The following is a 14,516-nucleotide window of genomic DNA, read 5'->3' as shown; positions in this document are numbered from 1 at the left end:
CGCTCCACGTTGCATGAATCATGCGGTTGTCATGATGATCTTTCATGTTTTGTTCCCAGAAGTGCCAAATGACGATGATGACTACGAAGACGACTTTGCGAGGTGAGAAGTTTAGTCTGTGTAATACAAACACCGCTGTCCTGGGCTAAGTTGGCCCCTATATTCACGATTTTCAATGTTGGCTATGTTCTCTTGTGCCGGGAAAGAGGGTTTGCCAATGAAGGAGTTTTCCGTGGGATTTCGCCCTGTCTCATGGCAATTGAGAGCGGGCCGCATAGAAGCATCAAATTTTCATCAGTATTGATCCTGAAGAAGGCAACAGAGGTTGTTGAAAATTTGATCCGTACATACCTTTGTGATGGAAGAAAGTTTAGCATTGTACTAATGTTTTGTACAATGTATATGTAGTGATTTTTGTTGATAGATTTATTAGGACTTGATGTAATCTGTATCTCAGTTATATACCTTTACCTCCCCCATGACATCAATGAAAAGCAGCCTGCAGGCCAATTTGAGCTTCTCATGAATAAATAAAGGTTCAAACAAACAAACAAACGTTTGCTTCCCTAGCCAAAGCCAGAGTCAGAGCGGCGCCCACTCTGTGAGTGAGGAGATAGAAGAGGAAATCTCCATCGAGGCAGACGACTTACTCAACGATAGCCAGGAAAAGGTGGGGTATTTTTTATCACGGATAATATCGAAGATAGGTTTAAGTTGCAGTATTATTTATAGAATGGTCATAGTTTGTAAACATTGGTTAGAAAGTTATGTGGTGTCGAATTGCAGAGTGACTAACGTAGGGGACACTACATCAAGAGGTCACAAGTTTGAATAGCCAGGAAAAGTTGGGGAAACTTTTTCTTGTCACTGATACAAATTTTTTAGAGATATAGGTTTAGGTTGCAGTATTGTAGCTTGGCTTTAGTTCGTTAGCAAAATGGACTTAAACCAGTAATGAGCACTGGCTAGTAATTTTTATTTTACTAAGTGGCAAGTCTTCCAATATTCTATTTCAGAAATTAGCACCCATCTTCATTTATGCAGTGAACATTGTATTTCTTCTTTTCTAGTTTGATGACTTGACAGAGGACAGAACAGTATCGCAGGCCAGCGTTGGCGGGTTTGACTATGCTGAGGACGTCCAACTGTCATTAACACCTTAGTAATGGTTTATCGGACCAGTGGTACAGTTAACGCTAGTTCACCTTTATCCGTTGGGTAACCTATATCCGTTGCTTTTAAAAACCGGGTATTTAGACGCATCAAATCGACGGGTGGTAGTTTTAAACTGCAATATCCTGAAAACATTGCAATTTGAAACCAACGTCCGTCAACGTTATATCCCCAAATATCCTGTTTTTAAAAGCAACGGATGTAGGTTACCCAACGGATAAAGGTGAACTAGCATTATCATATGTTCCAACATTGAGCCATATCTAATAATCGTTGACAAAGGTATTGTCACTATCAAGTCTTGTAGGAGTTTAAACAATTGCAACAAAAATTGCATTTCCAGTTACACACATGTATATCAATGAATGTTAAGATAATAAGATACACAAGTAAGCAGTTACTATAGCAACTGGATGAAATTCATAAAATGTACAAAAGTTTACTAATTCTGTCCAGTTGCTTGAGTAGCTGTTTTCTTGCGTAGGTAGTTCTAGTCATTAATGTTACAAATATGAAAAAAAATCTTACAATGTTTGATGGTTATACAGAAAATACTGATACGATACTTAAATTGTAAATGAGAGAAGATTCCCTAAGATTTTAGCATTTTCGGAAGTCAATGTCTATAATGATGTGATGATTGTATATCATATCTGTATATGCGTTCTACTACATTTTAGCCTGGGAACTATCTGGATAGCAGTTTGCTCTGACGTTTATTATGCACTGTATACAGTCGCTTCTCTGCTGTTTCGTCTGGGAACTTTGACATCTCTAAATTCTAATGTCTGGAATCGTCCAAATTTTGGACGAGGGTGCTGATTGGTCCTTACACCTCAGCGAATCAAGGAATGGGTTCCAGCACTCACTCTAACAGGCGTTCCAACACCCAAAACGCCCTCCGGGTGGGCCTATTGTCTTCGAACGAGTGCTCTAGAACCCATTCCTTAATTCGCTCATTGACTGGCGTCACCACCAAAAGGTTTGAATGTGTAGGTCTCAAGAGGGTTAGTAGAAGCGAACATAGGAACAAACTACTACCCGGATGGTACCCAGGCTAACTACAATAGGAGTCCTTAGATAATTCCAAACGTGGCCTTACAGTGTTGAAGAATCAGACACAACTTGTTGTGTGAAGAAGACTTCACTATAGGCTAAATGGCTAAGATAAATGTTCCTTACATTGTATGCGTTGATGATTTTTAATACTTCTTTTAAATAGTTCACTTTTACCAGTTGAGGATCTTTCCAGTTGTGTTATAAACTATACAACTACTTTATCTGGCGTCAGGTCGGCGTAATGGGAAGGGTGTTTGGCCCAGAACTGAAAGGCTTTGGTTTGAATCCCCTGACATGCACTGATGTTGTGCCGTTGGGAAAGGCACTTTACACTGCCTCTACGGTCTCTACGGTCTCAGAACGGCTATGGGGGCAACTTAACCTTTTTCACCACTACTTTTTGTATGTATACTGCTTTTAAGCATATCAGTCTCATTTCAAAATTTAACATCAAAAACGAGTATTTTTTTATTGCAGTGTGTGTTTTTCTTGTATATGTGGTGAACCTCAGTATTTTAAGTTTGGTACACACTGCAATAAAAAAATACTCGTTTTTGAGAGACAGGAATATGTTGGTTACAACAAAATGTTAGTTTAATTGAGGGTGAGGCAGATGGCTCGTATCCACCGTACATGGCCTGTTTCTGCTACATGTATATGGAGAGAAAAAAGACGTGAATACAAATGAAGATCGCCCCAAATTCTTTCAAGTTATAGGTCATCCGAAGGACATTTTAATTACATGATGCGTAGTGTATCAAACATTTTACAAGTTGATGCTTTACTAAGTCCCAAAATTTTACTTTATCCTGCATGCATTTTCTTTAACTATAAGTCACTGGTGTTGGATCTAAACCGAGTGAAGCAGAACATTCTTAAATGGTGCAATTTTCTAATAACATATCGAAACTTAACCTGCCAAATTACTGCAGTGATTTGGTTCTGCGTAAGGAGAAAACGTGTTTGATTTTGAGTGTTCACGATGGTTTTGAGTTGGTGATAGTCACATATTTCTTCAGTAATGGACCGCTAGTCAGAAACCACCTAGTAGCAAAAGTGCTACAGACATCCGTCAAGAACAGTCAAACACATATCTATCTATATCTATATAGCCGGTATAACCGCCCTTCGGCCTAACACACCAGCTTCGCAGGCACGCGGCGCGGCAGCAGCTGTTTATATTACACTGAAAGACCCGTAACACCTAACTTTTGCACATCTGCAAGCGTTCTTTGAAACTATCCAGAAAGTTCATAAAGTGCCACGCCCACCTTGTGCCTTTACTTGCCATGCCCTGTGACGTCACTTTCGGGTTCTACTCAGACATGTTGGACAGGTCCCTTATGTGTAGGTAGCATTTTTCGCGTACTGAAATATCGAACCACTCCAAATGAATTTATTCGTCAACTGACAGAAAAATCACTATAACGTTACATTACCAAAAGTCTGCATTAAAATTGTTTTGACGTTTTGTGTAAGACGAACTGCATTAAAATCTTTTGGACGTTTGGTGAAAGACGAAGATAAACTGTGGAGGGAAGATTTCAGTAAAACATTCTTCAAGCAGCACAAAACAATATCTGGGGTATAGAATATACCGTGATTCCATGGTATTGTTTAATTAAATACTTGATCGTTATACATGATTAACATATAAGGGGTATGTTGTCACATTCTATTTCATTTTTACAATTACAAAAAAATTCTCATTCACGCCCGATTGCTTACAATTTGGTTTAGATCCATAACGAGCTTCGCATATCAAAAGCCCTCTGCATATTCTGTAATTGTTGCCAGTACTCCATCGCTCTCTGGTGATCACCAATGTTAGTCCATGCTAATTGCAGGTTGTTTAGTGACGAGGCAATGTGTGGATGTGCCGCGTTGTCTCCATAAATGGTTTTCATCATCGATAGTGACTGCATGAAGTAGTTGATAGCTTTCTTGTGATCACCGAGGTTACTCCAAGACAATCCAATGTTGTGTAGTGACGCGGCAATGTCCGGATGTGCCGTGTTGTCTCCATAGATAGTTTTCATCATCGATAGTGACTGTTCGAAGTAACTGATAGCTTTCTTGCTATCACCAAGTTCACACCAAGACAATCCAATGTTGTTTAGTGACGCGGCAATATCCGAATGTGCCGTGTTGTCTCCGTAGATAATTTTCCTCATCGATAGTGACTTTTCGAAGTAACTGATAGCTTTCTTGCTATCACCAAGTTCAAACCAAGACGATCCAATGTTGTTTAGTGAGGCTGCAATGTCCGGATGTGCCGTGTTGTCTCCATAGATAGTTTTCTTCATCGATAGTGACTGTTGGTAGTAGCTGATAGCTTTCCTGTGATCACCGAGTTGTGTCCAAGACAATCCAAGGTTGTTTAGTGACTGGGCAATGTCCGGATGTGCCGTGTTGTGACCATAGATAGTTTTCCTCGTCGATAGTGACTGTTGGAAGTAGCCGATAGCTTTCTTGTGATCACCGAGTTTGCTCAAAGACGATCCAAGGTTGTTTAGTGACTCGGCAATGTCCGGATGTGCCGTGTTGTCTCCATAGATAGTTTTCTTCATCGATAGTGACTGTTGGTAGTAGCCGATAGCTTTCTTGTTATCACCAAGTTCACCCCAAGATGACCCAAGGTTGTGTAGTGACGCGGCAATGTCCGGATGTACCGTGTTGTCTCCATAGATAGTTTTCCTCATCGATAGTGACTGTTGGTAGTAGCCGATAGCTTTCCTGTTATCACCGAGGTTACGCCAAGACAATCCAAGGTTGTTTAGTGACCCGGCAATGTCCGGATGTGCCGTGTTGTCTCCATAGATAGTTTTCTGCATCGATAGTGACTGTTTGAAGTAGCCGATAGCTTTCCTGTAATCCACGAGTTTGGTCCAAGACGATCCAATGTTGTTTAGTAAGCCGGCAATGTCCGGATGTGCCGTGCTGTCTCCATAGATAGTTTTCCTCATCGATAGTGACTGTTTGAAGTAGCCGATAGCTTTCCTGTTTTCACCAAGTTCACCCCAAGACGATCCAAGGTTGTTTAGTGACGCGGCAATGTCCGGATGTACCGTGTTGTCTCCATAGATAGTTTTCTGCATCGACAGTGACTGTTCGAAGTAGCTTATAGCTTTCTTGCTATCACCGAGTTCACTCCAAGACCATCCAAGGTTGTGTAGTGACGCGGCAATATCCGGATGTGCCGTGTTGTCTCCATAGATAGTTTTACGCACCCTAAGTGACTCTTCAAAGACACTAACTCCTGTTTTGATATCATCAAAAAAGGCCCAGAGAGTCCCCAGTTCTTCAAGTATTGCCGAACGCTTGATCATGTCGCTGCCGGCGTCCGCTAATGCTGTTTCCAGATGGTGTTTGGCTCTCCAGAAAAGACACAGGTTATTAGATATTCGACCTCTACATTCATGGGAGATGTCGAAGATTGTCGTTTTCAGCACACTTTCCGGTTTACCCTGCAAACTGTCTGGCATACATTTCTTCAAAGGGATTGCCCTGCAATAGTATCTAAAAAGAACTTGTATGTTTGGAATTTGGAGTACTGAACTCAGGGTAGTGTCAGAGACCTCTTGCGGTTTTGACTGGTATTTCATCTGGGTAAGAGGGGACATACTGTCTTGTTGTCCCCTGTTATTCAAGTAAGTTCTTAACCGGAGCTCTGCCGAGATGCTGGTCAGTACTCTAAGGTGGGCGGCATTCTCTTCATGGATCTTCCCCGTTTCTTTTAATTCATCTATCACACTCCACGTGCTAGCGAGGGTGATCTGACAGCACAAGGCCAGTACTTCAATGGCTACACCCGGAAAACGATAGATGTCTTTCTTGACATTTATCAGTTGTCCGGTTGGCTCGAGGGTAGAAAGCTGCTCCCTGTGATCCTGCAAAATCTGTACAGCAGACAGACGGGACTGGAGACGCGAGAGTAGATCACCCGTAGTGATTTCCCTGATTTTTGTCATGTAATCGGTCACGAGTGCCTCTTCTCCTGCTAAGAGAACAACTCGTCTGAGGATGTCGGACAGGTGATACCCTTCTGCCACAGAAACGTCTCGCCGCTGAAACTTTGCCATTTCCGCAGGGGTCTGGATAAGGCTGACGGGAGGCTTGGTCTTGGTCTGGTCTCTTCCAAACGGAGTCTTACTAGCCCATGGCATGAAGCCGTCTAAGGCAAACCCACGCGGGGTGACGGAGTCAAAGAACCAGTCTTTCTCTGGAAAATCGTTCAATGAGGGGATTGCCATTGATGGGAGAATTGTCTCTCCGAGGTTGATGACTTTCAGGTGTAGGAAGTGTGTGAGGTTGATGAAGTACCGCCTGGTGACGTCATTGTCCTTCCCATCCTCAATCAGAATGGCGAACTCCAGGTCGGAGTACGGCGTGACCAGTTCTGTGGCCTGTGAGCCCAACCCGATGAAAGCGTACTTACATGGAGGAGGACCGAGTGTGGCAATACACTCATCAACAAGGTCCTGGATAAACAGCTGTCTATCCTTGGCGATGTTCTTGAATAGAGCCTTGACTGCTTCAGCTCTCTCAGCCTCGACCGTAATCATAACTGGATCATCCTCGTCATATTGGTACGGATTGTGTTGCTGACTGATGGCGTCTAGTTCTGACTTAGCACGCGTACGCATCTCTTCTAACCGCTTCTTATGACGCGTGGCCGAATCAGAAGGAACAGATTTGGTTTCCACATTTGCTGTGTAATGGAGAAACCATGTCTCTATTTCCTTCAGTTTTCTTGTCACACTGTGTTTTATTTCGTCTGTTCTTGCCATGGCTGCGTTGTACAGAGCTGCTGCCTGTGTGAATTTCCTACCTTCTTTTGTTCTCTTGCCTCGCTGGACGTAGACGTCTCCTAGTCTGCACAGGCAGTCCGCCTCTTTACACCGATCGGGTTTATTAGGATCTATAAGGACAGTACATATTCATTAGTTTGTCAAGTGGGTATTCCGAACTTCTCTTTCAATGACTACATGAATCAACCGTCTTAGTTTTGAAAAGTAAAACATTTTTTCACAACCAAGTATATAGGCTATGAGGATTTATATGATTTATATTATTTTCTACGGTTGAAGATGTTCACTTTGCTAATGCCGCTATCAGTAGAATGGCCTAGCTTTCTGTGAGCAAAGTCGAAGAGAAAGCTGGGTATGGATATTTTCCAAGCAGAGGTTGGGTCGGAATTCCTTACCGCTCCCCTGAGTGGGGGTGGGGGGAGGCTGGTAACAAATTCCGGTCACTACTATCCACCGACCCAACCTCTGCTTGGAGAATAGGTACGGGAAAGTGACAGTGAAATAACGCACCGTGAATCAGTCTGAGCGCAGATGCAAAGTTCTGTTCTGCCACGTCCAGCTTCCCATCAGCCAGTGCGCGGTCCCCTGTAGCCAGGTGCTCCTGGTAAGACCTGAAGGGGCGAGGATGTTACAGGTGTCGATAACAATATTAAGGCTACTTGAACTAGTTTAACTGTATTATCATGTAGACAGGCGCCGCGGACCTATCAGAAGGGCCCATTCCATGTTGGTTATGGCGCCGTAGCACATAGATTCCGGCCAGCCCGGTGTGTATCGATCCTTCTGATTGGTTAGAATGAATCGACACCGGTGTCGATGCAAATCGTTTGCAAGACATTTCAAATACAAGTTGTATATTTTCAAATTCACTGTTCAAATTGATTAAATGTACTGAATAAAGGATGTATGCATTATAAAGGAATTTGTCGCTTAAATGGGTCAGTTTGGGTAGGCTGTATGATAATAACGTTAATGACCCGCCTGTTCCTCGGTATATATGGTGTCATAACGCCTTGTCCTTTGCTTTTCTCACTCGGTGGTTTTATTCGGTGGTTATAGCAAAGTCTAGTTATGACACCATATACACCTCGGGCGGGTCATTAGCCCTTAATTAAATATCCAAAACACAAACAGTGGATTCACCCAATTTTTTGGATATTACAGTTTAACTAGTTCAAGAATGACTTCTACCAACACAGATGAACTGTCAAGTTGATATCAAGGCTATACCCCTATACTGTGCCATTGATACATAACTTTATCTTATACAATGGATAGATAACGATATCAAGGAGTTTTCATCATAGTGTTGATATACACTACAGATTAAAGTCTTAATTCACAACTTAAACACCAGTGGTTTAGTAGCTAATCCAATCAGATTCACCCGTTATTCAAAGTCTGAGGTAATTTCATTCTGGAAATGCGTAGTAGAATATATAGCGAAGAAGACTTGAATACACATCAACATATGCAAGAAATCGATGTCAAAATTAATCTAAATCCAAATTCTTTCTTATCCAGCATTTATGTAAACAGCAACTCTCGTCTGTTATACTAGCGACAAAGCAAACATTACCACTGCTGTGCTTACCGTTGACCTTTTGAGTCAGCGATGACATCAGCGTGTGGTGACATCACTGGGAAGTCCCGTGACCGCACGTGACCTTGTTGTTGTACTCTGTGCCTACGACTCTTCAGTAACGACAATGGCACGGAAAAACATTAAAATCTATCCTTGTTAACAAACAACATGACGAGAGACTAACGATTTCATGCAACACTTCATTAACGTTATAATTAAGTCAGACGAAGATAAACTTTTAATTTCATTGTGGGTTGAATCAAGAAGTGGTGGATTGTGCAGCATGAAATGGGAATGATTACCTTATTTCTGCTCCTCATGGTCCCTTCTCTGATTTTTGCTGTGTACAGTAAGCGGTGAATAAGTGACGCTGTACCCTGGACCCCCTCACACCTTGACAGCGCAGTGTTGTACAGAGCAGTGGCCTTAGTCAAACATGGCGCGTCTCTAGTTTCTGTTCCTCTTTTCAGGTACACGTCACCGAGACTCTTGATCGCTTCCACCTCTAACGTGTTGTCGTCGTTCACGATCCCTTCCACCACTAACTTGGTATATTCAATCAGTAAAGACTCCTTGTTGCCACCAACAGTCAATCTTCGGTCCAGGTGTAGGAACTTCTCAGCTATTTTTGTGAGCGAAGACATTCTCTTAGCGTTAGTAAGGGGCTCGTAACTACTTGTAGCGGTTGACCCCTTCCCTAACCTTAGTTTTTCTGCATAGTGGTAACGGTATTCTAGACTGTCCCCCACACCTGCGTCCTTACACCGGAGCAGTGCGGTCCTGTACAACACCATGGCTCTGTCAAACATCTCTGGGTTCTTCTCGAGTCTTCCCTTTTCCAAGTTCACGTCGCCCAGAGTTTTGAGCACCTCCACTTCCGCGCACCTGTCCATGTCCGCCATGGCGTCCTGCAGTGCACGGAGGTAGTCTGTCTCGGTACGCACCAGTCCGAGTCTCTTACTCTTGGCGTCCGCCGCGCGAAGTTTCTGGCAGACTCGCAACATTTTGGGTTACGGAGCTCCCCAAGATCGTTAAACTACACAGTACGTATACACTCATACACTCACGCGTCGCCGCTGAGAAACTGGGCCCGCGGTTCTGTTAACGATGCACCCTCCGGCAGTTCCACATTGTTCCACGACAGCGGGTAGTGCACGGCAAAAAGTAGTCGAAGGGGTTCAGGGTTCAGGTTTGACACATTGCATATAATGTTCTGAAAAATGATATCCCGGTATACTTGTTTTCAGTCTGCAAACTCCTTAACGTCTCAGAATGTCTGTCTTAAATGTGTCCTTCAACTCTACGCTGAGGTGGTGACTTGGATTACCTAGGAGGTTAAATATAGACGCTGAGTTCAGTCAACACGGCTTATTGTCTTGACATGCCCGCTGGTGATACCAGTGGTAGTTACATGTGCATGTCATCTGAACATAATCACTTGTTTGTGGCACACTTTAAGTTTACAGTTAAAATGTTTCGCAATCATGCGTTTAAGATTTCTTAAAGGGCGTGCATATGCAAGTATCCAAATAGAGGTCACAATTATTGAGATACAAACTGTTTGCTACTTCTTATGTTCACACAAATACTATAATTTAAAATCTTGAAATCTCCCTCCTAATATCCTTGTATGGGTTTCTTTTAGAAGTGAAAACTTGGAAAGTGAAATATTGACTTAAAAACAAGTTATGTAATAATTAGTATCAGAATGTCTCTGATCTGTTTGTCAACCAAGTGCCGTCTAACATGTTCCTGTTTGATTTTTCCTTGTCGCCATTTTGTTATGACGTATGAACCAAACATTTGATCTCACAATCGTTCCCAATTCCAATAACAAGAAATACATGTAGGGTTATAGAGAAGTTGACTGTCTTACCTCAGTATGGAAGGAAGATGTCTTCAGGCTACATTCTTCAGGCTACAAACTCCTTAAAGTCTTACTGATTCTGTCTTAACTGTCGCAGTGTCTTTCAACTCAGTGCTGAGCTCATGAGGTGGTTGGACAGCTTCAGGTTAATTTTAGACTTTGGGTTGGGCCAGCACTGAGTCTTTTGTATTACATGTACATGCCCACAGGTGATAAATGCACGTGGTAGTTATATGACGTGTCGGCCGTCTGAATATAATGAGTAGTTTGTAACACACTGTAAGTTTACTTTTAAAATGACTTGCAGGTACGAGGTTTAAAATTTGTTAAAGGGCGATGCAAACTACCCTTGACTGTGCACATTTTATAAGGACAGATACTCTAAAAGAGGTAAATTGTTTATTGATATGCAAACTCCAGAAAAGCAAGCCTAATCATTTAGGAACCACTGGGGGAAAGGGTATCGGATGTAGCCATATCCGAGCAGGGATATTTGCGTATTTGTAACAAATGCTAGCGAATGCAAACGGATTCGAGTTGGATCCCTAAAATATCCGAAATTTGGATTTTTGGGATCCGGAATGAAAAGACTCAAACATATCCCAAAATGGGATTTTCCACGGATGCGAAGTCGTTTTTTTAGGGATTTCTTTGAATACCTGGAATGATTGGATCGCAAAGAATCCCCAAACGGTATTTCCCTCGGATGCGAAGTCGTTTTTCAAAGGACTTCTTCGAATACCTGGAATGAACAGGTCCCAAAACGGCCTTTGCCGCGGATGCGAAGTCGTTTTTATAGGATTTTCCTCGTATATTTGTCATGGTCGGATCCTAAAGAATCCCAATACGGAATTTGCCGTGGATGCGAAGTCGTTTTTATAGGATTTTCCTCGTATATTTGGCATGTCGGATCCTAAGAAGTCCCAATGCGGCATTTGCCGCGGATGCGAAGTCGTTTTTTAGGGATTTCTTTGTATGATCAGATCATAAAGAATCCAAAACGGGATTTTCTGCAGATACAAAGTCACTTTAATGAATTTTCCGCACATTTGACAAATCACAATATCATGTGTGCCCAATTACTTTCTTATAAAGGGCTAACACGATTTGAAATAGAAAAGAATGCACAGAATTATCTTATTCTAAACCAGTCCTGAGAAGAACTAAAGGCGACGTAATGTCATCGAGGCCGAATCCTGTCTGCCACATGATATGTATACAGATACAATATTGCAACAAGAATGGGTTATACCAGGTATGTACAGAGAGTCCCTGTTATCTAATTATGTTAAGGGAAAGTTGAATCCTTTAACCGCAAATATCACATGACTTCTCGATGATACTTCCAAATAGAATATAGGATCAAACGTGAATGCAATTTGACTTTTATGTAAAACTGACATGGGAGTCTGTGGCTAATCTTGCTTCTACGAATATCTGTTTCTATTACAAATCAAAGTCTTCGCGATGTCCAACTCTAAGGAATTTCCACATCCGGCTACAGGATACAGATAGTGAATCCAGCGTGTAAAGTACAACTAACATGACTTATAGTATCAGTATGTACAGCTTCTCGCAACAGCACAAAGTCTCCTTTCTACTAGTGACAGTGCTTCGCTTCTTTTCAGGCTAGTTACGCCCTGATCCCTCCCAGCTCAATTCCTTCTGTGCCCTTCCTGTAGTCCAGTGTTCTCCCAGCTGTTGACACGGCCAGAGAATGTCGACCCGCCTTCTGAAAAAGAGAAAGAATAATCCCATCAAATTTTGAGATAGCTAAAGCATCCATGTTTGATGGATGCGTCCGTCAAAGTAATTAGGATGTATATGAAAAGAAATGGTGATTGGCTTGTTATACAACAGGAACATTAACAAATGCATCTGATTGTGGTATCGCCATTATCACCGTTACATTCCGCATTATCATACCAAAAAAAGTCCCCCGGGAGGGCGCGGCAGAAACAGTCTAGCGTTGCATAATTAGTGACAAGGTGTGATCTGCTTCCCCGGCCGGACTTTGCATTGTGTACGAGACGTCGCATATAAACAAACACGTAAACACCGTTGGAACAGAATGTTCCTATGCGAACCAGGCTTGAGACAAATATATGTGTATACAAGTACTGTTTTGATGATGATTCAAATTTTTCCCAAATAAGTCAACAGTTACTCAGCAAGTATCATGCTTGTGACTTGTGTTTTGTAAGGCTCCGTTATGTCGTTTTCTGATAAGTTTCTGTTCAGCCCAAGCATACCAAAAGCGCTACTAACTACTAGCCAACAAGGAATGTAGTCACAAAGACGAATTCAAAGCGGGTATTGTTTGGAAACAATCATTGTATAAAACATACCTCGCCGTGAGATCCGCGGGACAGTGATGTAAAATACTAGTAGCTCCAGGACGCCGAACTACAAAACAGGGCTGGCTGTTTCAGTCCCTCGATCGCCGTCCCGTCCGTCGACTACCACTTGAGTTTGGTCACCGCCTCAACATCACCCTACTACAGAAGTTCACACACGTGTGTACAAATCCATATCCCGAGTTCAACGTTTCAAAACTCAACTGAGTTTGAGGTACAAAAAGATTGCGGTCCTCACGGACAACGCTGACTATCTCCGCTTTATTTTTAAACTGACTGATGTGCAGTCTGATTGGTCAGAGAGACAACGATTGTATTACCCACAATACACCGCCCCAATGTACGGATGCAAAAAAATACAGAGTCGCATATTTAAGATATCCCAAGATTACCAACAATGCACTGCTCCAATGGAATCCCCTCCACTGGAGCAATCCACTGGAGCAGTGCATTGTTGGTAATCTTGCCACGAATGCAGAAAAAAACCATTTCGCATCCTTACGAATCCGAGTATCCTGGTATCTAGCGTAACGTGGATTGTCTCACTTGTATTGACGTTACAAACTGTGGTGTCCGAGGTACAAAAAGGGGGAAAGATATGACCAATCTAAAAAATAAAATATATGCTCAAAAACAAGAGTGCTAGCCACGCATACATAAAAAGTAAGTATTCTTACGGAAGCTGTGTTAGCATCCGCCACGAAGTAAGTAAGCAAACGAATTCCGTGTTTGCATCCACCGCGAGTTTCGGATACCAACGAATGCGTTACGGATGTGTATGGGATCCGTGATTTTTGGTAATCTTTGGTATCCGTCAGCATCCGTCAGGATGTTGCAAATTCGTATCCTTGGTATTCGTCTGCATCTGAAGACTTTTCGCTGATAAACAAGAATCCTGACCACGTATTCTTTCGTTTGCGTTAAAACTAAGTATCCATACGAATACAATGTTTGAATCAGTTAGTGGCTTACAGATACTAACGAATCCGTGATTATAAGTAAGTATCCATACGAATGCAGTGTTAGCATCCGTCACGAAGTACTGAGTATACGGGTTCTGTGTTTGTATCCACCGATGAGAGTTACGGATACCTACGAATGCGTTGCGGATGCAAGTGGGATCCGTCATTTTTTGGGATCTGTGATGGTTTTTGGGATCCGTCAGCACTTGTCAGCATACGTCAGCATCCGTCAGGTGTTGCAAATTGGAATCCGTCAGCATCCGTCTACATATCGGTCTTTCGTCTAGTGAACGAGTCGAGATGGTGAAATTCTTTCGTAAGGCACTTTAAAATGGAGCTTAACGAGTAACGAATTACTGCCCTCAGAATAATTATATAAACACGTGGCCAACATCTCTCACCCAAAATATTTTCCATGGTGGCTACTTTTTTTTCATATAAACTCCCAGCTTTATACGTTAGGTTAACATTACCTGATTACATTACCGATTTTATTTGTTTCCTCAGCACCATCGGGAAAATCTCCGACAAGTACGGCAACGAGGTGGTGCCGTCGGGCTGGGTCTTCTCCATCTGGGGCTTCATCTACGTCTGGAACCTCGCCTGGCTCATCTACGTCACTTTCTGCCTCTTCCGGAAACACTCCGGGGGGTACTTCTACATCACTCCCGAGCTCTTCCCTTCCCCGCCTTTTACGTCATC

General features: G+C 42.5%; 1 protein-coding gene and 1 long non-coding RNA gene across 2 annotated transcripts in view; one reads left to right on the top strand and one right to left on the bottom strand.

The window, feature by feature from the left end:
- Positions 1-57: 57 nt before the first annotated feature.
- LOC118423376 lies at positions 58-1,241 on the top strand. Its single transcript, XR_004832042.1, has 3 exons — positions 58-102; positions 571-670; positions 1,071-1,241. It is a non-coding gene; the product is annotated as an uncharacterized LOC118423376 (long non-coding RNA).
- Positions 1,242-3,384: 2,143 nt separating this feature from the next.
- The window catches only part of LOC118422380, a 19,203-nt gene continuing 8,071 nt past the window's right edge, over positions 3,385-14,516 (bottom strand). Inside the window, exons 3-4 of the mRNA XM_035829901.1 lie at positions 7,554-7,654; positions 3,385-7,153 (exon numbers count right to left, since the gene is read on the bottom strand). Coding sequence (XP_035685794.1) covers positions 3,969-7,153; positions 7,554-7,654 — 3,286 coding nt within the window. The 3' untranslated portion in view covers positions 3,385-3,968. The remainder of the gene's footprint in view (positions 7,154-7,553; positions 7,655-14,516) is intronic.

Source organism: Branchiostoma floridae, chromosome 9, assembly GCF_000003815.2.
Source record: "Branchiostoma floridae strain S238N-H82 chromosome 9, Bfl_VNyyK, whole genome shotgun sequence".
Lineage (NCBI taxonomy): Eukaryota > Metazoa > Chordata > Leptocardii > Amphioxiformes > Branchiostomatidae > Branchiostoma > Branchiostoma floridae.
Note: the sequence above shows the minus strand (reverse complement) of the source record. Positions and strands in the feature narration are given on the sequence as shown.